The 26,988-nt window shown below is 35.0% G+C and overlaps 3 protein-coding genes, 1 long non-coding RNA gene, 1 other non-coding gene and 1 pseudogene across 6 annotated transcripts; 3 read left to right on the top strand and 3 right to left on the bottom strand.

The window, feature by feature from the left end:
* Positions 1 to 3,285: 3,285 nt before the first annotated feature.
* On the top strand, positions 3,286 to 3,358 carry TRNAR-UCU (transfer RNA arginine (anticodon UCU)). The gene has a single exon. It is a non-coding gene; the product is annotated as a tRNA-Arg (tRNA).
* A 226-nt stretch (positions 3,359 to 3,584) lies between these two features.
* On the bottom strand, positions 3,585 to 6,507 carry LOC108805724 (threonine dehydratase biosynthetic, chloroplastic). Its single transcript, XM_018577654.2, has 9 exons — positions 5,968 to 6,507; positions 5,535 to 5,714; positions 5,191 to 5,460; positions 4,913 to 5,119; positions 4,603 to 4,851; positions 4,464 to 4,534; positions 4,266 to 4,383; positions 4,052 to 4,186; positions 3,585 to 3,976 (listed from the first exon to the last, which is right to left on the bottom strand). The coding sequence occupies exons 1-9, from the start codon at positions 6,442 to 6,444 to the stop codon at positions 3,836 to 3,838; spliced, it is 1,848 nt and encodes a 615-aa protein (XP_018433156.1). The 5' UTR covers positions 6,445 to 6,507; the 3' UTR covers positions 3,585 to 3,835.
* A 2,643-nt stretch (positions 6,508 to 9,150) lies between these two features.
* On the bottom strand, positions 9,151 to 9,894 carry LOC108809551 (germin-like protein subfamily 3 member 2; annotated as a pseudogene).
* A 5,768-nt stretch (positions 9,895 to 15,662) lies between these two features.
* Positions 15,663 to 16,630, top strand: LOC108810013 (uncharacterized). Its single transcript, XM_018582141.2, has one exon. It carries the CDS (start codon positions 15,891 to 15,893, stop codon positions 16,407 to 16,409), a length of 519 nt encoding a protein of 172 aa, XP_018437643.1. The 5' UTR covers positions 15,663 to 15,890; the 3' UTR covers positions 16,410 to 16,630.
* A 711-nt stretch (positions 16,631 to 17,341) lies between these two features.
* LOC108807271 (folylpolyglutamate synthase) lies at positions 17,342 to 21,799 on the bottom strand. Of its 2 annotated transcripts, none has more exons than XM_018579538.2 (16): positions 21,643 to 21,799; positions 20,954 to 21,092; positions 20,673 to 20,881; positions 20,411 to 20,476; positions 20,231 to 20,340; positions 20,097 to 20,157; positions 19,765 to 19,848; positions 19,633 to 19,689; positions 19,491 to 19,551; positions 19,343 to 19,389; positions 19,140 to 19,217; positions 18,624 to 18,782; positions 18,259 to 18,552; positions 18,108 to 18,186; positions 17,682 to 18,037; positions 17,342 to 17,572 (listed from the first exon to the last, which is right to left on the bottom strand). In XM_018579538.2, exons 2-16 carry the CDS (start codon positions 21,075 to 21,077, stop codon positions 17,513 to 17,515), a joined length of 1,845 nt encoding a protein of 614 aa, XP_018435040.1. In that variant the 5' UTR covers positions 21,078 to 21,092; positions 21,643 to 21,799; the 3' UTR covers positions 17,342 to 17,512. The 2 variants fall into 2 exon arrangements, with proteins under 2 accessions (XP_018435040.1, XP_018435039.1); XM_018579537.2 differs by having other exon boundaries at positions 21,496 to 21,774.
* Positions 21,800 to 22,716: 917 nt separating this feature from the next.
* Positions 22,717 to 25,015, top strand: LOC130496175 (uncharacterized). Its single transcript, XR_008935239.1, has 3 exons — positions 22,717 to 22,918; positions 23,096 to 23,176; positions 23,270 to 25,015. It is a non-coding gene; the product is annotated as an uncharacterized LOC130496175 (long non-coding RNA).
* The last annotated feature ends 1,973 nt before the right edge of the window (positions 25,016 to 26,988 follow it).

Here is a 26,988-nt window from a genome sequence, read left to right as displayed (position 1 = left end):
TATATTTTTATGTTACTTAACTATTTTATGTAACCATTATCTTATGTAATCATCTAAGAAATATATAGCTATATAAAAATATTTCTATTACTTTGAAATTGTATTATTTAAAATCATGTTTTAAAATAAATAATATTTATTTTTCTAATATTAGGATTATCTATGTGAAATTTGCTTTTATGAAATCACATTATATACAAATATATATTTTCATCTAAGAAAATATAGATATAAATAAAGTATTTGATTACTTCAAAAGTATATTTATATTTTTTTAAATAGAATATTACTATTTTGTAAACTTTCCTTTTTAATTAAATCATATTATATAGGTATATATTTTCGATTTTAAATTTGCTTTTATACTTTATAAATGTTTCCTTTTTATTATACATGTTATTTGCAAAAAAATTAAAAGAAACTAAATAAAAAATCAATAAAAATATTTAAGTGTAATAATTTTATTTCATTAAGGGTATCCATGTAATCAACCATCGTGAGAGTTAACGCCAACGCAATGCTTCACTTTTTAAATAAAATATTACTATTTTGTAAACTTTCCTTTTTAATGAAATCATATTATATAGGTATATATTTTCGATTTTAAATTTGCTTTTATACTTTATAAATGTTTCCTTTTTATTATATATGTTATTTGCAAAATTTTTAAAAGAAACTAAATAAAAAATCAATAAAAATATTTAAGTGTAATAATTTTATTTCATTAATGGTATCCATGTAATCAACCATCGTGAGAGTTAACGTGAACGTGACACATAGGAAACTGACTTCTCAAATAATATTATAGAGATCTCGGGTCATGTTCTTTTTTGCTGTATGAGTTGGGAAGAATCCCATAAGGTGGATCAAAACTTTCATTTTTTCTTTGGACGTCAAACTACATGTGAAATCAATTTAGATATAATACAATACAAGTATACAACCACAGGAGGTGGATTTCATATACTAGTGTAATATTCTTGAAAATTGAATTATACTACCTACCTGCTATTGTAGTGCAATAAGATAAGAACGAATATGTCTCAAAGAAAGAACTTGTAGTCCTAGCAGATACGATAATCCCTGATCATTAAAAAAAAAAACTTGTTTGAAAATAATGAAAACTTTACTTCTTTCAAGTAGATCAAACCAGGTTAAAATAAATGTGCTTTTCAGAAAACCTTTTCAATCGGGTAGTACCTGATTGTATTGTTTCGAAAACCGAAAAAAATATACTTTAAACATTGCATATACTATATTAAGTTTTTGCACATGTCCAAATATTGATTAATAATATTCTAAAAAGAAATTATACATTACCGACATCTCGGGTAGTTTATATATACCTGATTAAGTGTATAGTAAGAACGAGTTATAAACCTGAATTTTGCAGATGTCATCATATGAATCATGAGTGTATACTACTGAAAAAGGCAATCTAGGTGAATGGCATATTCCATAAGATGATCCAAAATTCCAAGCATATTCACGTAAACTCCCCTTGATTCCAGCATCATCTGCTTCCACTTCCACTTATGTATATGTATAGAAGGTTTTTAAATAAAATTCCCAACATTCTCGTTATACTATACGATTATTTCCCTTAATTATGTGTTATTGTGTATTTTGTTATTCAGCATGCAATGTATTATAACTACGAAATAAATACGTGTATACCAAAATAACATATTGCACCCATGATCCATCTATGATACAAAAGAATATCCTTTATAAACAACATTAACAGACAGGATATGTATTGATTCATTGTTTTAATAAGCTGTTTTCTTAGAAAAAATATGAAAAAGTTACCAGAAAAAGTGGAAAGAACACTAAGATGGGGTTTCGGTGTATCTTTTTAAATGTTTTCATGACCATAGACAAACAAAAAGTAGCACAGATCAAACAAAATCTATAAATACCCCTAGCAAGCCTCCATTATTGAAACCTTCTCTTAATTTGGCAGAACACCGCAAATCAAAAGAGAATGGCCATCCCTTAGTTGAAGAAGAGAAAAACCTCTGATTTGTCTAGAGGTTTATATCTTCAGGGGATGGTCTAAAAAAGGAGATTACTATATTAATATCTAGTTAAAGTGATTTTGTGTTCTTGTAAGGAAAGTGTTTTAATATATGGAGCAATGAAGACTGCAGAAGGCTGATGATGGAGTGACAGCAAGTTTTCTTTATCTCCCTCTAGAAAATTGGGCAACTTCTATCCTTTGGCAAGCTTCGGTTCCCCTCGGAATCAGCAGATTATGAACTACGTACTTTGTAATATCTCTCTTCTCTATGTTATGTTTCTTTATCATGTTTGTAATGTATCCACTCACATGGCATGTTCTTTAATCTGCGTGAGGAATAAAAAGAATCGGATTTGAGACATAAAGTTCGAGCGTTTATTAGTTTTGTTGGAGAGAGTCTAATATATTTAGAGAATAGTCAGGCCAAGTTTCTTTTGTCAAAAGTTGTTTCCAAATCTCTCTTTAGAACAAGACCATGCAACTAGCAGTCTAGCACTACACAACGTCTATGTTCAATTTAACTGAGTACTAAATGCTGAGGCATATAGCTTAGCAGTGGATTGGACAATTAATGAAGGATCTATTATATGAAATGATTTTCCAAATATAAAAGGGCTCTATTAAAATTCAAAGACAGAGGAGACTACATTAGATTAGATTACATTACATCACTTTATGTACCTAATACCAAACAAACCTAAATGTATCAAAGAGTGGTGCTATATATATAAATTGGTGACGAAAGAAAGATCTTCCTTGGATAACACGTCAAGACTCTCAATGCAAGGTTGTGGTCGTGCCACTTTAGCAATGGCCTTGTTCTCCTCTGGATTTCCTCATTCTCGACACACTCCAACTACCCATTCCACAAGCGTAAAGAGAGAGCAAGAACACTACAACAGTCTCTGCATTACCTCCTTGCTGGCTTCACAGTATTCCCCAGTGACCTACAACTTATATCTTCACCAGATGCACCTTTAGTGGCCAATGAACTGCTCACAATCTCTTCCATCTCCTTGAACCAAGGCCAATAGCTAGCTGATGTTCCACCACATTTCATTTCATCCCGTGCCTTGTTTACACTTTTACTAAGCTTTTCATACTTCTCCCTCACCGTCGAAGCAACATCTTCCTAATCACTTCCCCGTAGATTCTAACAAACACGTGATCGAACCAGACTTGAATCATAACTGGAATCATGAACCAATTTCTTATATTTAACGCAAATGATATTTACTTTAATAAATATGTTTGGAACAGATGCACCCGTGGCCTAATGGATAAGGCGTTTGACTTCTAATCAAACGATTGTGGGTTCGAGTCCCACCGGGTGTGTATTTTTTTCTTTCTTTTTGACTCTTTTTTTCTTTTATGTAAATGATAGATTTCGTTATTTTTTACATCGGTGACGTCAAATAATTAATTTAAATACGTTTTGGCTCTATTTAAAAATAATAATTTGCTGATATGTGAGAATCCTAAGCATCCTCTCCTCTTGAGTTATTTTTTTGAATAACATCATATACATATTTGCATACAGTGATACAGATCTACAAAAGAGTTACAAGTTAAGTCAAATTTATTGGAAGGTTAAGCCTCACATTATTTGCTGAAAGGTATACATAAGTCTACAGCATAGCCCGTAGGCAATAAAGGTTACAGGCTAGCGCAACAGGCCCGTGACATAAAAGCCTGAAACTCACATATTTTGTTTCTAACAGAGCTCAAGAACAACCAATGGACACAAGGAATACCACTCATGTGTTCTTCTACTACTTCCTCGGTTTTGGTCTCCCCATCACAGCTTTAAACTCAGTGCATAAGAAGCTTGAAAACAGTGTCTTCGCTTACCAAGACGTACTCGTATCCAAGAACTTGAGCTCGGTTTCTGAACTCAATCATTTCTTGTTCCGGCACTTGGATTCCGACCAACACATTTGCACCTGCCCCACCCTGTTTTGAAAGAAGGAACCATTGAAGTTACAACAAAGCTTGCTTGTGGTGTAAATGGTGAACAGAAATATAAACCTCTGCGCGGTAATGGAAAAGGCTAATGTTCCAACGGGGACTGAAAGAGTCCAAGAAGTTCATCAGAGCACCAGGTCTCTCTGGGAAGGTGAACTGGCAGAGAACCTCTTCTTCAACACTTGATCTTCCACCCATCTGAAAAATATACAAAGTGTTGTAATTCACATATCCAACTCGCATCAATCAACGGGAGTTATCAACTTAAGGGACGCACCAAGTAACGCAGGTGATCTTTTACTAAGTCACTGGTCGTGAGGTTCCTAGTTCTGAGCTGAGAAGATTCCATTCTCTTCTCTAGTGCTTTCAGCTCTCCGGCTGTGTGCACTCCAACACTAACAACCATCAACACACAAAACTGTGCGGATTAGAAGACTAACAACGAGAGAAGGAACTTTTGCAGGAAAAGACTTACCTGTATAGTACAACAGATTCCTTTTCCGACCCACATCTATACTTGAACTCAGTTATGTTCACTGGTCCAACCTGCATCGACCAAATATGTTTATATTAACGGGATTAACCGCTACATGCTGTAATACCAAACAACGCACCAATTCACAGAACTGCTTAAAGCTTCCAGGTTTTTCAGGCAAGATAGTAGCAAGAACAGCCTCCTGTTGCCTACCGACATTAGCGAGCTCCGTGACAATCCTCAGCTTGTCAAAGTTCATGTTCGCACCACTGGTTATGGCTACAACATTCACGTCCTTCAGACCGTAATATTTACAGTACGCTTCAGCTCCAGCGATCGCAAGCGCACCTGCTGGTTCTAATATGTTCCGTTGCTCCTCAAACATATCCTGTAGAGACGAGTATATGATCTCATCTACAATAACAATGCGCTTGTGTCACAAGCGTTACCTTTATTGATGCACAGATAGCATCACGAGTGACGAGCACAACACCATCCACCAGCTTTCTGGATATACGAAAAGTCTCTTCACCAACTACTTTGACTGCTACACCATCTGCAAAACCCCCAACCTGGTCTAGTATCACTCTCTCGCCGTGATGCAGCGACAACGCCATAGTGTTTGCATCAGCTGGCTCTACACCAATGATCTTCACCTGCATCCCACAAAAGCCACAATAAGGTGACGGAAGCTATGACAATACCTTACCAAAGCATCCACACGTACCTCGGGACAAACTCTCTTCACATAAGAAGCAATACCAGCTATCAAACCACCACCACCAATGGGGACAAATATAGCATGCAATGGACCTTTAGCTTGCCTTGTGATCTCCATCCCGACAGTCCCTTGTCCGGCAATAACATCAGGGTGATCAAAAGGAGGTATAAACGTCAAACCTTCTTCCTCAGCTCGTTGCTTAGCAAACGTCTGTGCTTCGTCATACGAATCACCAACAAGAACAACCGTCGCACCCAAATTCTCCACAGATTGCCACTGTTTATTTTATTGTTTTCACACACCAATCAGATACTAACTTCAGATTCAAAGACATTTAAAATGCGAAATACCTTGATCTCTGGAGTTGTGCGAGGCATAACAATCACAGCTGTGCAGCCGAGTTTAGCAGCAGACAAAGCAACTCCTTGAGCATGGTTTCCAGCTGAAGAGCAGATCACTCCTTTTGCCAATTGCTCAGCTGGAAGCTTCACCATCATGTTGTAAGCTCCACGAAGCTTAAACGAGAACACCTGAAACCATCATCAACCCCCACCCGCACAAACACACTTAAACATAGCTTCAAAATTCATAAACGAATCAGCAAAAATTAATGTTCTAAAAATCGGTATAGATTGCCGACTAGCCGTCTAGTCGGCAAATCAGTTATGAACATAACTATATTTTTAACAACTTTTTTAAAAAAATTATCTAAACGTTTTAAAAAACGGCCTAAGCTCCTGACTAAACACTATTCATATGCCTAACAACCGCCTAACAACTTACAGGTTGCAAGTCTTCTCTCTTGAGGAACAAGCGAACACCTAACCTCTCCGAAAGCTTCTTAGCCAAGTGGAGTGGCGACTCGATCGCCACGTCGTAAACCTTGGTGGAGAGTATATTCGTCAGATACTCCATCGCCTCGGCGATGCTTCCGTTCTCCGGATCGCTCGCGGCGCGCTCAGGAACCGCGCCGAGGTAACCGGCGGGGTACTGCAGCGAGTTAGGAGAGACCTTGAGACGCGGCTGCGGCGGAGGAGAATCCAGAGGAGGAGGAGCAGCCACGGAGGTTGTTTCGTCGTCTCGGGTGAGAACGGCTAACGGAGAGACGTGGTTTCGAGGTAGAGTGATTCCGATGATAACCGGTTTAAACCGGAGGTTGCCGCGGCGATTGCAAGGATGTAGAGGAATGTGGTGAAGGTGATGGGGTAGCATTTGGGTACGGAGAGAGGAAGGAGCCGTTGGAAGCCTGACGGAATCCATGACGGCTCTGTTAGAGAGAGAGAGGCAGAGAGAGATTGTGGTAGGTGGAGGCGGCGGCAACAAAACTATCTGTGTGACTGAGATCGATTTAAATGGAGAAACATAATCGATTTTTAAATTATTTTATTATTAATGTTAAAAAATTTTAAAAAAGAAAACAAATAATAATGTATATTTTCTATTTTGTGTCTCTACCGATTGTATTACTCATTTAATCAATGCTCTCTTGTTAATAATGTATATTATGATGATTGTATAATCATCAGAATCCTGTTCTGTATAGTAAATTTCATGTGTAATGTTAAATATTTGGGATTTTTGGTATATGAAGATGCGTTTTCTTGTTTCTTTAGTGGCATCACAACATGTGATAAGATGTCAAATCATATAGTATCGTGTTGTAATGGAAACTCATAAGAACTCATGTTTGGTAATTTTGCTCGTGTCTTGTTAGGTACAGCTTTAGATAAGATTGGGATCACATGTCATTCCTAAATATTGACAGTATGCTTCAGCTCCAGCGAGCGCAAGAGCACCTGTTGGTTCTAAACGTTAGCATCAGGTGTTACTTCTTGGAAGTTACGGTTAAATGGACACATAATTTTTTTCTTTTTTTTGTCAAATGGACACATAATTAACTACGACAAAGAAGGAAAACTGCATTTTTCCTTTATAAACGTATTATTTTTTAAATATTTTAGTGCATCTTGCATTGCATAACGACAAATGCATGTGGTGGAACATTAACATGTAGTGGGAAAAGGATGTTCCCTAGTGGTTCCACCTTGATTTCTTCACTAGTTTTAGTTTTAAATTTTTAGATAATTCGAATAATAATCACCACTAAGTGTAACTTCTTATACGCATTGACACCTTTTTTTTTTTGCTTAAGGTCTTGCGAAGCTAGGTGTGGGTGTAACCTTGAGAGAATCTGAAATCCTAAATTTGTGGATGAGAATTCCAATTTTGTCATTTTCCCTCTTCCTCTCTCTCCCACACACAATTGAGATCAAAACTCAGACAAGAATGAGAAAGTTTCTTTGACTCTGACATAACAATCTGTTTAAGTGACTCAGAAACATCGAAACAAACAATGATCTTAACAATGAAACTCCTTCACCCTCTCTTCCTCCATTCCCTTGACATCAAACTCTGCTTCTCTCTGTTCACCATCACGTATTAAATAGCCTTTGTAAGTTTTAAGTCAATTAACCAAGGCACGCAATCAAGCAAAAACATTGGCTCTAACTGGTGAACACTAAAGGAATAATAGGAACGATTAGGAATGGAACACAGAGGAAAAAAATAATAGGAATATATATTTCCTATTGTTCCCCCTCGGATTTAATAAGGAATAGATTTGTTCTATGATTCCTTAAATTAAAGGGAATGCAAAGGAATATTGAAGAAAAAATATTCCTTATAAATGGTATCCAATTTAAGGAACAAAGAGGAACTAATTATTCACATTCCTTATGAATGGTGTCAAGTTTAAAGAATAAATAAGAATTAGCTATTCCCCATTGTTCCTTTGGTCACCAGTTAGAGCCATTGTAAATTTTTTATCAGAGCTACGGAAGACTCAACTGTATTAGAAGAATCTGTTTAATGGATAATACTAGCTAGTACGGACCACTTTTCATCTCTTATTCTTCTCTGTTCCTAGACTTTTTTTGCTTTGCAAAACATCAAATCAAATTCAATCCCATAAGGTGATAAGATACTTTACTTAAAGGTTCCAATTAGATGGAGATCTAGATGAAGTTACAAAAATGTACCAAACCGAAATTAAACATTGTAACTGGAAGAAGAAATCAAGAGAAACGATCACACAATAACAATCAGGACTAACCAACATGGCAACATGGAGCAAGAAATCAACTACTCATTAAGTGAGAATCAAGTCGTGAGAGTGAGAATACTACTCTGTTCTGCGGTGTGCTTCTCGCTTTCTCAAGTTTGGAATTTTGCTTGACAGTTTGTTCGGTTCTCTTCTATGTTAGTTTTTTTTACATTTTTGGAAACTCTTCCTTGGAGTTGAAGAAAGGTAAAATTGAAGGAGATTAAAGAGGGAAACGGGTTTGAACTTATGTAAAGTGAAGGATAAAGATCTTGAAGCAGCGGAAGCCCAGATTGCTGATCTAGAGATGAAATCAGATAGAGTTCCGTATGCAAGTTGAGAAAATTAACTGAACTTTCGACCTGATTCTTAAGAAAGTCTAGTTCTTTCTCTTTTTCTCACAACTTCCACAGGAAATCTATCAGATCTCATCTCTAAATCAGCAAACTGAACTTCCGAATCTGTGATAAAATTGCAAGTTATCTGACGGTTGAGAAGGTGTTTCCAGTGGCTAAAACGCCGGAGAGATTTGTAATGTAGTGAATGTGAAGGGAAGACGTATCGAGTTTATACAAGATCTAGCGAACCGGAAATACCGGTACGGGATTATACTTCTAAACCGTATCTAAGATAACCGCATGAGGAGGAATAACCACATGCCATGTTTTGGCCTCGACTCGTACTTTGCTTTGACTCTTCCCTTCTTGTTAGGCCTTTTAACGTCCTTTTTTACTCATTACATTTAATATCTTTATGTAGAGAGAAGGATATAAACATGCATAATATCGAGATATATAGATAAACTCTTACGGTAAAAAAAATATAAATAACGTTACGATCAAGAACCCATAAAGATCTATAAGTTATAACTTATAATTTGCTTAAAATATAATCTCGTTTAAGAGAATACATACATCAATGTTCATTCGACATGACAGGATTAAATCTCTTCTTCAAATTACCAATCTGCTCAAGACTCAACCCAAAAGCTTTCACAAGCAACTCCTCATTGATCCCTGACCCAAAAACCACCGACGGTATCTTCTGAATCCCGGGGCTTTGGCTATTAAGTCCTCCTAGAATCGTGGCCGTAACATCTCCCACGTTCATCTGAAAATGCACAAGCCCTTTTGGGTACACCATCATCTCTCCTACTTCCATAACTTTAGCGTAGACTTTATTGTTAGAGTCCACAAAACCGGAGTAAACCCGTCCTTTAACCACGTGGGCTACTTCAGTGGCTCTTGGATGATAATGTGGAGGGTTTATAGCTCCGGGTTTGAGATCAGCCCGGACAATCGACAAGCCCAAAGTGTTAAGGCCCGGGAAGGTTGTTGGGTTCACGGGGACTGTGGCTAAACCGGTCTCAGAGAAGTTTCCTGCTTTTTGTAAACCGGAAAAGATGAAATCTTCAATGGTTAGTTCGGAGGAGTTTTTGCATGGGAGGTTTGTGGAGAAGGGATGATGATGAGGAAATGTGATTTGTTTGGTATGCAGAAGTCTTGGATCGGGTCGGGGTCTGAAGCTAATGTGAAGCAGATTTTGAAACAGACAAGAAGTAGAGCTTTTATTACAAACATAGTGTTTGCTTCCATCTTCTTACTTTGGTTTTGAGGCGTGAAGAAGACTTGTCTTGTGTCCGGTTTATATAGGCATTTATTTGAAGGAAGCAAATGAGAAAGCATGGTTAAACCGGCTCAAGTTTGGGGTACATTGTATGCAAAACATTGAAAATAGTTTTGGTATCAAATGGACGACGGTTATGAAAGTGGTTAAGCTGGTATGTCTTGATTGATAAATTCAATCTTACTTACCGTTCTTTCATGTAAAATTATATGTGAATGAAATTTCAACTCAATACAGACATACATAACATTAACCGGAGGAAAAGGCTTCTATCCCGGTTCAGCCGCGAATTATTGTGATTTGGTTAAGGCTTAACCAAATTAACAAAGAGTCTTGATGTGGTCACATAGGCTGAAACATAGGCACGTATTAGGCGTGATGTTTCCGCACTCCATGACGTATAATTACATAATATTCATAATGATGCATTGTTGCCTATGCTTTTCGTTATGTGTTTAAAATTGTATTACTATCAACGCATGCCTAGAAACATGAACATCGCTTGTCGGTGGTAAAAGCTTAGAAAAAGATAGATTAGTGGGCCAAATCTCTATTCAGAGCCAACTATTGTTCTTGTTAAAAAAAAGTTATAGAGATTCACAGCCAAATTTTAACAAGATAAATACTAGAATTTGAAGAAAAGTACTCAAATGATAGTCAAGTTGGTAATCTTTAGTAATCTCTTACATAATCCACCGTAATATCACCAAGTAGATACATACATCTCAGAAAAAGTGACTGAGAGACAATGATGTTTGAAGGGCATGCAATGGACTGCTGGATTTGCTTGTGAATGAAGTTAATCAATAAGACATATAATGATGAACAAACAATAGTTCCCACTTTCCTACCATCATTATGTTTTTTGTATATACAGCTACAATGTCTTACATATATACTATATATTGCTGTGATTGGGAACAATAGGTAACCAGAATTACTCGTTAATGTACTCAAAATATCTTACTCTATATGTTTTTGTTGACTTCTTCGAAATGTTCATAAACCAAAACGTCACAGGTGCATTTCGCTGATGCAATGAAACACTTTTAATTGAATGTACATAATATATAACCATCCTTATATGCAGAAGAGTAAACACATACAATAGTGAGTGTTTTAAAACTAGGTATCTAACAAACGATTTCTTGTTTGTTACCTTTACCTAAGTATGTTACTTAATGCATTGGTTATATAACAACACAAGCTGTTTATTTTCTACCGTATCATTCGAAACAAGTGATCAACCAGTGTTGTTTTAAATCAAGTTTTCTTCTTCTCTTCCATACGTTTCTTACTTCCTAGATGCTCTCTCTGTTTCACATGCATCTATCACGTCTCACCTTATCATAAACTATACCATATACTTTTCCCATCTCATTAGTTCAATGCTAGTGATTGACTATATATTTTTGTTGCTAACAGGTGAGGAAAATGAAACCCAACTTTTGGCTGTTACATTTAAACCCAAAGTGGTTGCTATTACATTTAATAGAAACCCAAAGTTTGGCTATGACATTTATATTCTTATTTTAATATGCATCCCTACAAAATCTAGTGGGCCTTTAGTGCTATATCGGACTCCAACGACCAAACAAGATCTATCGTTTGAATGCAAGACCCTATCTATCTTATTAAAACAGAAACATTACAACTTCTTCTAGGTGGATTTTTAAAAGTGGACCTAATATATTTAAATTAAATGTCTCATTCTTTATATATAATATGTATCATAGTCTAACTTTGCATTGATGTATTTCCTTAAATACAATTCTTCTTTTTGTCAATATTCCATATATGAATTTTACATTTATTACATGTTGATTTAAATAAGATATATACTCAGAATACTAAAAATATTAATCGTTCAATAATTACCCTATACAATTCATTTTAAATTAATCAGTATATTTTCATTGGCCATATTAATTTTATTAGTACGAATAACATTAGGTAGATAAGTCATAGACACATATATAAAGATATGACTATTCTTATAACTACGCTGGGCCTAATCTACTTTCTAAAACAAATAACACATAACTTCATATATTGTATAGAATATAGTAATATTGTATAGTATTATACTTATACAATAATACTAAAAACAAACCAAATTGAAATATAATATATATCGAAAAATGCTTTGAATCATTACACACAAAATATATTAGACCTCAGAGATAAAATTCACTTTGAAATTACGTAATAATTATTTAAAAAATTAAATTTCGTAATGTATAAAAAACATAAGTTTTATATAAAATTTTGTGTTGCAATAAAAAGACACAACTCGCGCTTGCAAAATGTTATTTTTACATACGAAATACAGTTTTGATATTGTTCTTTAAACACAAAATTGAATTATACAAACTCGATACTACATAAAACTAAACAATATAGAATACATTTTAAAAATAAAACCCGTGCGGGTGTGCATATGTTTATATAATATATAAATATATTATGTTACACATATTTTCATATAAATAATACCCCAATGTAAGTTTTGTATGATAAATGTTGAAAATACAAAATATATAGCACTATATATTTTAAATAATACAGAAAAATCTACTTTACGTTATCATAAAATTTAAAAATCAAATTTAGTAATTAAACACATTAGTACACATTGTTATTTATCAAAATTTTATATTAATACATATTGGCGAACATGTATAATATTTAGTAAAAACAAAGATAAAAAAAAATGACTCCCGCTCGGTCGAGCGGGTCATGATCTAGTTATTTTTGACAAAGAATGCAAGACCCTATTATTTTTGACAAAGAATGCAAGATCCATCCCACACCTTGAAGTTCGACTATATATTTATCTGTTTCCGTATGGAATATCTATATACTCATCCCTTTCTATGGAGGTATACTTTTTTTAAGGGAAAAAAACAAATTTAGCAACTCTCTTTAGTTGTATTTATCAAGATTTACATTATATAATTATAGTTTCAAATTGGTATGTGTAAATTACAAAAGAACCCATATATAGTTTTACATGTCAAGCATAAAACCAAACACTATAGAAAAAAGCTCCCTGTGATGAAAAATTTACAAAATAACATATGCATAAGGGAAATCGGCCAATTCATACATCAACAGACGGTCGCGGTCCCGATCAGTACATGAACTCGGACTCTGTGCTAAAACATACACCAACTTAACATTTATTTGAATTTCATACATAAACAACAAAATTTTGGTCTAATCATACTTTGACCGTGTTTCCGTTAGTCAAACGGTTACATGTGCTTATGTGGAGTTAACGTTCGATTACGTGGCTTTTGTATATTTATTTTCTAAAAAAAAAGATTGTTGGGAGGTGAATTGAACCCTGGTTAGAACAGTAGCTCATCAACGACTCAACCACTATGCCAAGTACGATTCTTTGGTGTTTTTAACAATCATTTTTATTTAGATTTAATAAATCCGATTCATTAAAGGTTAATACCTCTCCACCACCGGCTTCTGTCTTCCCTGTTTCCCTGTAATAGAGGAGTTGTTTATAAAGGAGCTTTGATTTAGATTTATGTACCACCACAGCTCATGTATAAATTTTACAAAACAAATCGATGCAAGTGGCTGGAGTCTTAAGGCCATGGATTTTATAAAACAAGACAACAAGAATTTTTTTTTATATCAGGACGTTTTTTGAAGAGAAAACCCCAATTCTGCTGAATCCAATCAAAAATAGACAATATCTCAGTTCAATATTCAGTAGGAAAAACTTTTTTAGACCATGACTAACGCCCCATACAAAAGCCACAAATTCGAGAGTGAACCTGTTTATTTCGTTTGGAAAGACAGAGATCTAAGAAGATGAAGATGACCAAAAGAAGAGAAGACGATGCTGAAGATTTAATTGTTTACGTAAAGGAATATATCATTGAGTTACGATTTGGCACAGTGGTTGAGAATAGAAGCATGTTCTAAACCAGCCTGGGTTCGAATCCTACTTCCTCCCTTTTTCTTAAAAAAAAGATTTTAATTAATTTTAATTTCATAATAAAAGGAACAAAACGTCGACGTTTTGATATTTTTTTCGATTTAAAACCACGTCATTTTCCACATCATCTATAATAAACGGTCAACTAACAGATTTAATATCAACTTTAGTCAATGTATGTAAAATCCGTTTTTTAAAAGTTGACGTATGAAATTCAAATAAATGTTGAGTTGGTGTATGTTTTAGCACAGGGTCCGAGTTCATGTACCGATCGTGACCGCGACCGTCGGTTGAAGTATGAATTAGCCGATTTCCCCATAGATCTCCATATCACAGTTATAACACCACTTTTGTCAAAAAGAAACAGTTAATTATAATTAACAATACCCTATATCTACGAAGTTATTATACGAACTTGGGGGATTCATATGTAAGTATGGATGATATTAATATCTATGCATTGGAGATATTCATCATATCTTAAAAGAAAAATATATTAAATTTCCATCTCTTTCACGGTAACAAAATTTCTGCCGCCACCACTAAGAGGGGAGGTGCACTCAATGCCCTACAATGTAAGCAAAGGCAACATCAATGGTTTATTTAATAACTATATATATTATCATTTGCTTAGATCATCAACATCCACCATTCACCGTAAGAAAAGCCTCAAAATATTATATTCTCTACCCACCCATTGTGTAACCTTTTTGTTGTCTTTACCTCGCTACCTTCTTCTGAGTTTCCTACATTTATTCTTCGTTACCAAGGAATAAAAATAAAAATATAAATAAACTGAAACATGCTTCATTGGTGGAACCCATTCGAACCCACTTATCATCGTAAGCGCTTCAGGGTTAGTAGACGAAATGGACCACACTACCTCAGAATATCAACTTTGGTTAAGCTTACGTAATCAAGATGGAAGAAATAGGTTTACATGTTTAAATGTCTATATGTGAGATCGTGATGGATAGAGAAAGTTTGGTCAAGCTATACTCTATAGCCTGTATTGGGAAAGTAGTAAAGTACCAAGTCGTAAAGAGTGTTCGGTTTTCTTGTTATAGATTAGGTTAATAGATGCATCAACGGTCCATTTTTTTGGGTCAAATTAACAATAAATGACGTCGAAATTATTTTAGGCAGACCTGATGCAACTTCGTTAAGGCGTCACACGAAATCAAGTTTGGTGAATAACCAAAACAAGAAAATAAAACCAAATTCAAGCTTACAAGGGAGTAGTTTGTCTCTGTTTAGTTTTCTTTTTCTTTTTCTTTTTAGAAATGCCTACGTACAAGGATATCAACGTTACCAAAACCAGTTCTTATTGTGTTAAAAAATGGTTGTGTTTTTAGTTTTTACTCGTTAATCTTGTGCGTTTCCTAAACACAACTAGAAAATGAGAGACTCAAAATACCAAAATAATTCAAGATATTACATACGCAATCTAGCAATTGAAAGAAAAGAAGTAATATTCAATGTAAGAATGATTATAGAAAACAAGTTGTGCTTCGTATTTGGAAGAAGACATCCACTCATTAAAAGTCATTTCGGCTCCTTTTGTGGTGGTCCTAATGGCTCCACTTCTAGATATAGGCAAGCCTCCGCTAAAAAAAAACCTTGTCTTTTTGTAAATTTCAAATTATTATTACATTTTAAATGGTTTGTAATAGTTGAAACAAGTGTGTTTAGATGTTCACTAAAGTATATATATATGGTTGGTGTAATGGAATTGTACACAAAATGTTAAACAATAAAACAAATCCATTATGAGATCCAGTTAAAAAGATATAACTAGGAGATCACCACTCGGCACCCGACCACACCCCACCACGACATACTAGTGGCCTACCAAGTTAATGGCATTTTTCGTAATATTCGTAAATACAAGGGCATTTACGTTACCCCAAACTCTATAAAGATATACAAACACAAATCTCCAAAACTCCACAAAAATCTCCAAAGACATTATTTTAACAGAAGGGATCACAAAGTTAGGGAAAAAAAATAAATATAAAGATGGGGAATTGTATAGTAGTGGAGAAGAAAGTGATAAAGATTATGAGAAATGATGGAGAAGTAGTTGAATACAGAGGTCCCATGCATGTTCATGACATCCTCACCCAATTCTCTGGTCACTACTCTCTCTTTGATTCCCTGTCCAACAGTTATCATCTTCATCCGCAAGCCAAGCTTCTGTGTGGTCGTCTCTACTATCTCATGCCAAAGAAGACGACCACTATCAAGAATAAGAAGACGAAGAAGGAAGTCAGGTTTGCAAATCCAGAGGTAGAAAAAGAAGAAGGAGACATATTAACATATTATGGTGACAACACTAAGGAGAAGAGTCCTAGTGTGGTGAGAGTGAAGATGGTTGTGAGTAAGCAAGAGCTCGAGAAGCTGCTTCAAGGAGGTCCAGTTCATGAAATGGTCTATAGAAGTCTTGCTAAGCAACATATGTGCCATGATGATGATGATGATGCTGAGTGTCTTAGAGGCTGGAGACCTTTGTTAGATAGTATTCCTGAATCTGATTAGCCTATATAGCTGTCCATATCTTCCATAATATATATATGACACATACATAGATATACATACATAACAGAGACTCAAAGCTTGTTCAAGAGAGGAAAGAAAGCATGTAATACATAAAAGAAAGAAGTTACAAAAAAATACATAAAAGAAAGCCTTCTTTCTTAGAAAGTATCAAAAAGTTTGTATTAAAACCGAAAATGTGAATATTTGCTATGTTGAATGTTACAAAAAGGATGCGTGAGTGCTTATGATAGGCATCTCTAGTGGCTTCCAAAGCAAAGTTCCCATAGTGGAGGGAGAAGAATACTGGTTTCCAAGACCATTTACTACTCGCATTCATCTATTCAAGTAAACGCGCTGTCTTCAACACAACTAATTAAACTAGTTTAACGCTAACTAACATAATGGTCTAGTTGGCATTGATAAATCAACCTAAGTAATTCCACATTTCGTCATACGTTGAACATCATTTTGTCCAGTTATTGTAAACAGTTCAGCTCATGGTCGAAATGCATGGGACGAAAATCAAATATAAATTTTGAAAGCGTCTACTTATGGGTGCATCAATCAACGTCGTTTTTTCCGTCTATCAACAATTGTTCTTTCGAAAAATAGTTTATGGGTTTCAAGTGAAGTATTTCTTTGGGTTCCTTCACTCCTTAAACAATAACATGTTTTTAACTAAAACAAATTCCCTTTAAAATCTCAAATTCACAAAAATATCGTTTTTTCCTAAATCATGTTGGTTAAATCAATTTTTTATATTTTAAATAACTATTACACTTTAGTTTTTACTTAAATATGAAATATCCATTCCAGCGTGAATTACTTAGTATATATATCCATTCTGTTTTAGTACTAAATATTTCATATGTTCATTTTGTCCAGTTATTATCAACAGTTCAACTCATGGTCGATATGCAACGTTAGAGACATGAGAACAAATATAAAATTGTGCAATAGAATAATACAAAGCTTAGATGAGCCTTCACATGTTAATAAGCTAAATTGACTAAAAAAAAATCAATTGGTAATTATGAAAAAACAAAGTGATGTATAGAAACAATTGGACCCTCTGTAAGATTACTCTTTAACAATCTGAGTAATCATCTCTTTAACAATCTGAGTACATCTCCAACAAGATGTAGCGATCCTGTGACCAGAACCTGTTGCACGAAAACAAAAAAACCACAAGTAGACGATACCAGAGAAGTTAATGCTCTGTTTTACTCTAAAGAGTCTGAAGTAGATGATGAATATAGGTTTTGACTTCACCTCTAGTTTCAGCGAAGGGTTCCGGCGTACGCAGTCTCGTAGCCAGTTTATGGTCAACGGAAGTGAAGGCATTACAGCGCTTGAAGTGATATGTGTCCCCCCTGCAGGTCCACCACAATGAGGTGCATCCCCACACAGGAAATCATGAGGTGGCAAAGAAGTTATTCCGTCAGGGTTCAGTGTATGGTCAAGTGCAGTATCTGTTCCTTGGATTGATCTCTCCCAGAGTTTCTGTAGTCTGAATTGCCAAGTCAAATCCTTTCTACGTGTATCTAAAGGGATTGCTGATGCGCCTGAAATGACTTTGTTGTAGGTTGACATGGTCGGAACGAACAGTGCTCTTGAGAAATGAGTGCCTGAAAGTGTTTTCATTCACCAAAAATATTAACAAAAACAAAACAGAGTACAATTTGTTTTTCAGACTACCTGAGGAAGCGCAAGTGGTGACAAGCTTCGGAAGTAAGACTTGAGGGTCTCTCACTTCCATGCAGTTGAACAGAAGAACCTATAGCAGAGAAGAAGTCTTCACAAGTCAGATCAAAGTATCAAATACAAAATTTTCAACAAGCAATTGTACCTGCTTGGAGACTTTGTTTAAGTCTCTACCAAACTCCCCGTTTCTCCTGTAGCCATTGACGGGAGTGGATAGGCTTTTGTTTCCTCTGACTGCAGAAGAGAACCATCTGCCACAAGCCTCCATGCTCTCTGGACTGTGAGCTCCATCCAAGTAAAAGATCAGATCACCGCATGGAGTTTTCATCGAGTCCTTTTGATCTGATACTAGATCATGAACGACTTGGGCTCTCCCATGAAGACGTGCAGTGGCAAGACCACGGCAAAACGCTACCGGCATATCAGTTTCATTGCTTCCCTATCCGAAAAGACAAACAAGATTCAGACAATATCGCCATTAGAAGTTTTGATAAAGGTTTAATGACCAACATTTGGAAATATCTTGTCCCAGTTCCCAGTTCTTTGAAGCCAGCATCTTGAAAGAGAAACAGCAAGACCTGCATTTACAAGCTGATGATCCCCAGACAAGCCAAGTTCAATTCCATCCAACTTTTTAAGATCAAGAGGCGCTATTACTTCCAGAGGAACCTGCAACGCAGGTTAAACAGCATAACTAAATCACAGACGAACGCAAGACCATGATAAAGCTTGTAACCGAAAAGTACAGTACTTCTAGAGCCCCACCAAACTGAGAATCAAAGACAGCAAGGAACCAAAAATAGGCCTCTGGTTGTGACTTCTAGAGCCCCACCAAACTCTCCCAACCCAAACAAACCCAAAACACTTGATACCGCTTCCTACATTTCAAACCTTTCCAATTTATTTTGATCCCACTCACTAATACACATGCTGAGACTGCCTGATCGTTTCGATAAACTCTCTATCAGAACTAACTTTTTGTACATTGGTTTAATAGAACTAATCATGAGAGTATTAGTTAGTTACCTTAAGATTATTAGCTGTTTCTTGAAGAACCCCCATTGCTTCAGAGAGTTGTGGGACTGTGAAGGCCGGGATTTGAGGCTTTCATTAGCAATACAAGAAAACAGAGAAAATCAGAGAAAATCAGAGAATATCTAACATGAATCTACCAATTGGAAACCTTGAAAACAAATATATTCGAAATAGCTTATAAAGTCAGAAGGTACCTTAAAAATCCCGGCCTTGTGAAAAGCAATGTCAGCTAACGTATGTCCTGTGTTGAATCAGTATTGAGATATTAGAGTTAGCAGAGTAAAGCGTTAGTAAGAAAACACATTTGCCTGATGAACTGAGGATAAATAGTGTGGCGTATACCCAGTATATCCATATGATCCATCCCAAGAGAAGCAATGCCGCAGACAATAGGCTTTTGAATCTGTAATTCACATTTTCTATTTTAATGGAAACAGATGTTCAACATTAAATAAATATGACAGGAAACTCAAAAGATGCTTACAACGTTTGTGGAGTCAAGTTTCCCCCCAAGTCCAACTTCAATGACAGCAACATCAACCTATCAGGAAAATAAACATTCAGTTTTAGCCAAATACATAAGGTATCAGTGCAATGTATTTGATCAGTGATGTACCTTTTCACAAACAAAAATCTTAAATGCCAACACTGTGAGGAATTGAAAAAGAGGAGGCATGGTAACACCATCTACAGCTTTCTCCTGCAAATAAGAAGCTCACTATTAGATATATACACTGTTTGCTCATAGTCTACACCGAGTATTTTACTCGCAGTTAAAAAGATATTCAACCAAATTATCCCTCAGATCAGCAAAAAAAACTATAGTACAATTCCTTCTTCTCTCATTCCATAACAAAACAGACTCAAGAAAGTAAGCAATGAATAATACTTAAAAGACTATATCCATCCAATCATACATCTCAAGCTGGAACAAAAAGAGTATTTTACCTTCAGTAACTTCCAACATTCCCAGAAATACTGAAGAAACTTTTCCTCAGATATATCCAAGCTGGAAAAGAGAAACAGCATTTCAAATAGGTATCAGTGTTCATGTAGCATTGAACATCAATGATTCAACTTACCCATCTATTCGGAATCGTTCCCTCACATCCATCAGGTGAGGAGATGTAAACAATCCTGTTCGAAACCCACAGTTACGTAATATTGCCTCACAGAAGACACATGTTGAGCCCTGATAAATAAATACACAATCTTCAAAGGCAGACCAAGAAAATCAGAAGCTGCATGAATACACAACCTACCTTTCCCTTCGTTCCAGCGACATGAATAACTTTTAACTCTTTTATTTTATCCTCCAGGCCCAAAATCTGTATTGCCAAATAAAAAACCGCAGACAAAACTTTCAGTAATTACAGTGAGTTACATAATTTTTATGTCACACTTAAGTAATTAAAATATTCTCAATAGTCTTTGTATGCCTTCTGTTTTATTTCATTTAAGATTATTCCTATTCTACAAACCACCATCCAGAAAACGTTGACTATAAATGGATGTTGTCACCACCTTGAGATATGAGACGACTTGCTCAAGTTTGTCACGACTTCCTACGGTAGGTGAGCGGTCGCCACGTCGACGAGAAATAAGAGTGGAGAGCGCGTCCATGGCATCATCATACGAAGTCAAAGCTGCACTATCTGCCTTCTCTTCCTTCGCACCCATATCAATGGCAGAATTCTCCACGACCTGTACTGATTTGCTTGAGTACCTAAGCTCTAGATACACCAAACAGAACAATAAGAACAAATGTACCAGGTACGAAACAAGTGGATGGTGCATAAACTTACTATTGTTGAAATAAAGACGATCCCGAGGGCCTGAAGTTAAACTGTAAGATCCAGGCGTTGGTTTAGTGAAGAATGGAAGTAGAGGTGCTCCGCACTTTAGAAACCCGTTCACATAAATGAGCATCAGGGAACGTCAAATCTACAACCAGAATAACAGTGTTTGTTTTCCATTCATTAACATTGTTCAGTCTCAAAGCTCAAAAACCCAAAGGGTCCCTATAACAACAAAAAAGGCATATTTGAAATCCAATTAACAAGTTAATTCAGCATAAAATCACTTGGATTGATTGCATCAAAAAAAAAACAGAACACACCTCTTAAGTTTTCTAAAGAGCACTTCATAAACTTTCTGATACAAGTAAAGTTCTCTACTTTAAAGCATTCTCAAAGCATCAACAATTAGGGATGCTAAGATTCGAGAAACTGCATAGATAAAATCTAAAATAGAAAACCTATAAAAAGAGGTACACTCACACCTATAAAGACAGGAACACCAATAGATTCAATCTAAGTAATAGAAGGATAGAGAGACCAACACCAACCATGGAAAAGCTTCAATCAGTAAAGTCGAACAATTTGTGTGGCTCTTTTTATTGCAACGTATATCAGGTCGCTTCCAGTATTTGTGGAATGCTAAAACAAATCAGGAAGGATGATGTTTTTTTAGGGTTAGTGGGGGGCTCACTCACCACTCAGCAGCCATTGCCGAAAAGGGAGAAAGACGACAGCTCCACTCTGCACCACCACCACCACCTACCTTGATTTTCGAATCGTCTGCGTCATCCTCCTTAATTTAAAGCCATATATTAATCATCTTTTTATATTTTTTTTACGCTCAGAAACAGAGTTCTTTTTTTTCCTTCCGACAAGAACTATTCCAAAAACCAAACCAAGTTTTATTAAAACTTGGAGCCCATAAAGAACGGATCCGGACTGAACCTAAGGCCCAAATGCCTAATGAGGAAACCCACATTGAAACTCGGAAATTCTAGCCACTCACGTGCCTTTCTTGATGAAATTCATTTTCAATAACATTTAGAAAAAAACCACAAGAATACAATACAGTAGAACCTCTATAAATTAATAATGTTGGGACTTTAAAATTTTATTAATTTATAGAGATATTAGTTTACAAAAATTTCCTTTTTAATTTTTTTTCTATTTTTGGTTATAAAATAAGAAAATATTTGCTTTTACCATATATACATTATTAAAATTTAAAAAATAATGACTTTTATATTGTTTTATTATCTTATTTGGTGTATATTTTTATGTTTGATAGAATATTTATGTGATTTTCGATATAATTTTACTAAATATTATCAAAATATATTGAAATATTATATATATATTAATAGATTATTAATTTATGATTTTAATGGGACTATATATTTACATTAGAGTTTTAAGAATATTATTATCTTATTATTTTATCGATTTGGGACCGATAAAATTTATTAATTTATAGAAGTTATTAATTTATCGAGTATTAATTTATAGAGGTTCTACTGTAATAACTTTTAACTTGAATGGAAAAAAAAACTGGAGTCACGAGAAAGAGATAGGACTAAAAGCAGCAACAAAACACATGTGATACGTTCGTTATCACAACTTTTGCTCCTCGCTCTCCTTCACATGCACAAGATTGGAAACATGAAGTCTATAATTGTACCACTTTTGATCAATATATTTATTCCATTATATGCATAAATCGCGATTTAGTTTGCCAAAAATAATCAATAACAGGAGAAATATGTTTTAAGAATTTTGTTTTGGAAATTGGACTATATATCATATATGTCCTCGCTCATATATCCTTGTTCATATTCACAGTGAGCTTAGTCTGCAAAAAAAATACGTGAGCTTCTTTACAGTCAGTTTCTGTTATCTAAAATGGCAACCAATCTTAACACCATTGTTCTCTCCATCGTTATGTTACATCTTGGTCTGACTGCTCAAATGCATGTAAGTGTTTGAACAATCTTCTATTTTTTAAAAAATAAAATGTTAAATTTGATCAAAATAAAAAAATGTAACATTGGAATTTTAACACTCTTCTATTTAGGATCGACGTAATTACTTTCTTTTCCAATTCTTCAAAATCATCAAACTTTGTATTATTTTCATACGTCTTGATTACAGCCAATACACTCTGAGTCTCCTGCCCCACAACCACATCCACCACAGTCCCAACCGCAACCACCGCATCACAATAGCTCCCAAGTAAGTTTCTACGGCTTCACTACTCACTAAAAAGAGTTTCATGAAACTATTAGACATGTCTTTTCTCCAATTTTTATATTGTCCTACTTATAGGTTTGATGGGAGCTGATTATGGATTCATAGGTGTACCATCTATTTATACAAATATCATCAGCGGGTTGAAGACAAGTAAATACATTGACCATATAATTTGTAACGCCCCGACCGCCCATGGCTAATGGGCCATCCACGCCCGCTCTTTCGGCCCGTGGGCTCCATCCCATCCGACGGTCGGTCGTTAATTTTCTAAGGCTCAGAATCATTGTTTACTGACCCTGCAATCACCACCCGACCTTTCTCCGTGCTTTGGCCTCACTCACACGCTATCGCGGATCACTTCCCGATAGGTCACCCATCCTTCCACTACTCCAGCTCAAGCACGCTTAACTCTGGAGTTCTTTCAGGATGTGCTTCGGAAAAGGTAAGTCAACTTTGGTGACATAGGTAGCCAAATCAATTCTCTTAAGCCTTTTCACATATCACAACTCGGGATGCTACAATTCACCCCCTCTCAAAGAACGCAACGCCCTCGTTGCGCCCCAGGATAGGTCTCAAGACGCCTCTCAGGTCAGAACTGAGACGGCTAACCAGCTCTGATACCACTTGTAACGCCCCGACCGCCCACGGCTAATGGGCCACCCACGCCCGCTCTCTCGGCCCGTGGGCCCCATCCCATCCGACGGTCGGTCGTTAATTTTCTAAGGCTCAGAATCATTGTTTACTGACCCTGCAATCACCACCCGACCTTTTTCCGTGTTTTGGCCTCACTCACACGCTATCGCGAATCACTTCTCGATAGGTCACCCATCCTTCCACTACTCCAGCTCAAGCACGCTTAACTCTGGAGTTCTTTCAGGATGTGCTCCAGAAAAGGTAAATCAACTTTGGTGACATAGGTAGCCAAATCAATTCTCTTAAACATTTTCACATATCACAACTCGGGATGTTACATAATTAGTCAATAGTGAAAGTATTTCCTAACTGTCTTGGTCAACAAAAATTGTCTTTGTACAGCCTGTGAATCTGTGATTATGAGTTTCCAGATAATCCTAACGCAATTAGTGAATTTAAAGTCTCTGTATATATCTCTTATATACCAAAAATGACTTTCAATTACTTTGCCACCATTACTACTAAATCAAAACCCTGTTGGATGGATGTAATCTCAGTTGAGAATTAAGCTTACTGGAGATATATTGGACAGTAAGACGAGTATTTTGGGGACAAACTGTAACGGACACCGTGAAAATCAGATTATGAAGTGAAGCTAATAAAGCCTGAATACTAACACAATTAGTGAACTGAATGTCTTTGTGCCTCTCATATACCAAAATGTTGAGACTTTCAGTTACTCCGGTACAATTTATATTGAACCAAAACCCTGTTGAGGAGAGCTCCTCCGTTCTCAGCTATACATTAGAAACGAGCGGTGCACGTTAGACGATTGCAACGCACGATAGTAGCGGTTGACGATGATGGGAACGGATCCGTAGGTTTCACTGAGTTCTCATGATGATAGATCTCCAGCGACGATCTTCCTCTATATATGTTTCACTCTTTCTGTTTTTTTTTTGTAGGTTATCACAAAATTCTTTTTGCTCGAACCTTTGAACGAATAAATGAGAGTGATCTTTCAAATTAATTACGTCTCTTTTTGTTTTTAGATTACTTAGTTCAGGATTCTAACTGTTCGTGTTAAAATGATTTGTAAAAATCTAATATCAAGAAAAAAACAAGAATAATTATTTAATGACCAAACATTTTTTTTCTATTTGGAGAATCTAGTTGAAAATATGTCAATGTCTAATCATTTTTTTAATCTTCTAAAACGATGTATTTAGATTTGAGAATTTGCAGAGATTGCAGCTTCTTATAGTTTATTGTCGTACTCAGAAACGAGTGTTTTTAGTTCTTTTAACAGAGCTCATACCATGTGAGTAGGCGGCAGCATCTATTCTATTAATTCTGCAGTTTGCCCTATTGATACATGTTGTGTCCAAATTATTATTTCTATGTTTTAATTAAAATTCAAAAACTATAACTACCGCTTATTTGCTGTAAAGAGGAGAAAAAAACGTACGTAACCCCCGTCCACATAGTTCTCGGTAACTACTTTTTCCCATATGACTTTACTTATACCGATATATATATATATGTATAACAGTTATTTTTTTTTTGGGTTGATTCCAAATGCAGATTGTTAAAGTACTAAAATTATGATGTAAATCAGAGGCGAATCCAAAGATTTTTTCCAGTGGGTGTGCACAATGATAAAGTATATGTAAATTTAGATATAATTATAGGTGTAGACATCAAATTGTTAAGAAATATACCAGAAATTCAAATTATTATGGGGGCAAGTGCTACCACAATCCTCTATTTAGGTTCGCCAATGATGTAAATTTCATACATGTTATTTGGTTACGTTCTCCTCACCCAAATTAATTTTGTGTTATTTAATAATCTCAATTTTTTTCAGAGATTAGTTTAATTTTTATCTAAGATTAATTTAACATCACCTATATAATTGTATGGTTACATAACGATTAAATAATGTAACTGATCCATGACGCCTACTTCCTCCTCTTTACTTCCTACAATTTCGGATGCCTTTGTTTTGTTGTGAAAAAAATCACGTATATATTAACTATATATATATGCAAAGCAAGAATATTCAACTACAATCATTGACAGCAAACAATTCATACATTAGATGTTTTGATTTCTCCATACCTAATATCATTCTGTATATATATTATCAATAAACAAGTAATAGCATTTATATTCATGATAGGAAAAATATCAAAATAGTTTAGATTTTTTTTTGTAACAAGTTAATTTATGACATCTTACAAATAATACCAAAACTTAAAAATTCATAAATATTTATATGTGTAATGTAAATAATAAAATTAAATTTCCAAATCCAAAATAAACCAGAAGTAAAACATTATTAATAAATTATCGATAACAAAAATAAAAAAAAACCTAATTTCTTTATTAAAATTATATAAAATAGATTTTCAAAACATAATTAAAAACCAAAAAAAAGTAAAAGTTATCTTTTAGTTCAACCAGTAGTTCAACTGACAACTAGATTTTAGTGATTTTTTACGGGTTCACTGGGTTTTTAAATATTAGGTTTTTCACAAAACCTAAACCGGATTTATCTTGGGTCACCATATTTACCGGTTCAACTGCGGGTCTTGATCGAGTTTCAAAACACTGAGTATGAGACTTTGATTTTCTGGTCGATTCTGAATCGGGTTTTTAGGTACAAATATTATTGACTAATTATGTTAGGTAACTACTACAAAAGTATAATATTGTTGTAAACTTTAGAAATAAAGTTTTTATGAAAATTTCTGAAATGCATATGACACAAGTATATAGTTATGTAACTTGGCATATTTAATATAGTTACCAAAAATTATATTAAATTAAATTAATATTAATTACAAATATAGTTACAGAAAATATAAATATAGAATTAAATTTCTCAAAATAATTCAAACAAAAATGTACCCGCCCTTTAAAAAGGCGAGTCAGAATCTTGACTTTAAGGAAACTTACGATAAAATATGTTCATTTAAAAATCAGAGTGGGTGCGGGGTTGGTAGATTTTGGATTGTGGGTACCCGCCGACCCGAAAAGTATTTAAAAATAAAAATAAGAAAGTAAACACTTTTTTAAAAATGTGGTAATTTAAAAAAAAACAATTTTAAGATTTTAAAAAATATATATTTTTATTATAAATATATTGTTTTGGTAGA

Source organism: Raphanus sativus, chromosome 6 (assembly GCF_000801105.2).
Source record: "Raphanus sativus cultivar WK10039 chromosome 6, ASM80110v3, whole genome shotgun sequence".
NCBI lineage: Eukaryota > Viridiplantae > Streptophyta > Magnoliopsida > Brassicales > Brassicaceae > Raphanus > Raphanus sativus.
Note: the sequence above shows the minus strand (reverse complement) of the source record. Positions and strands in the feature narration are given on the sequence as shown.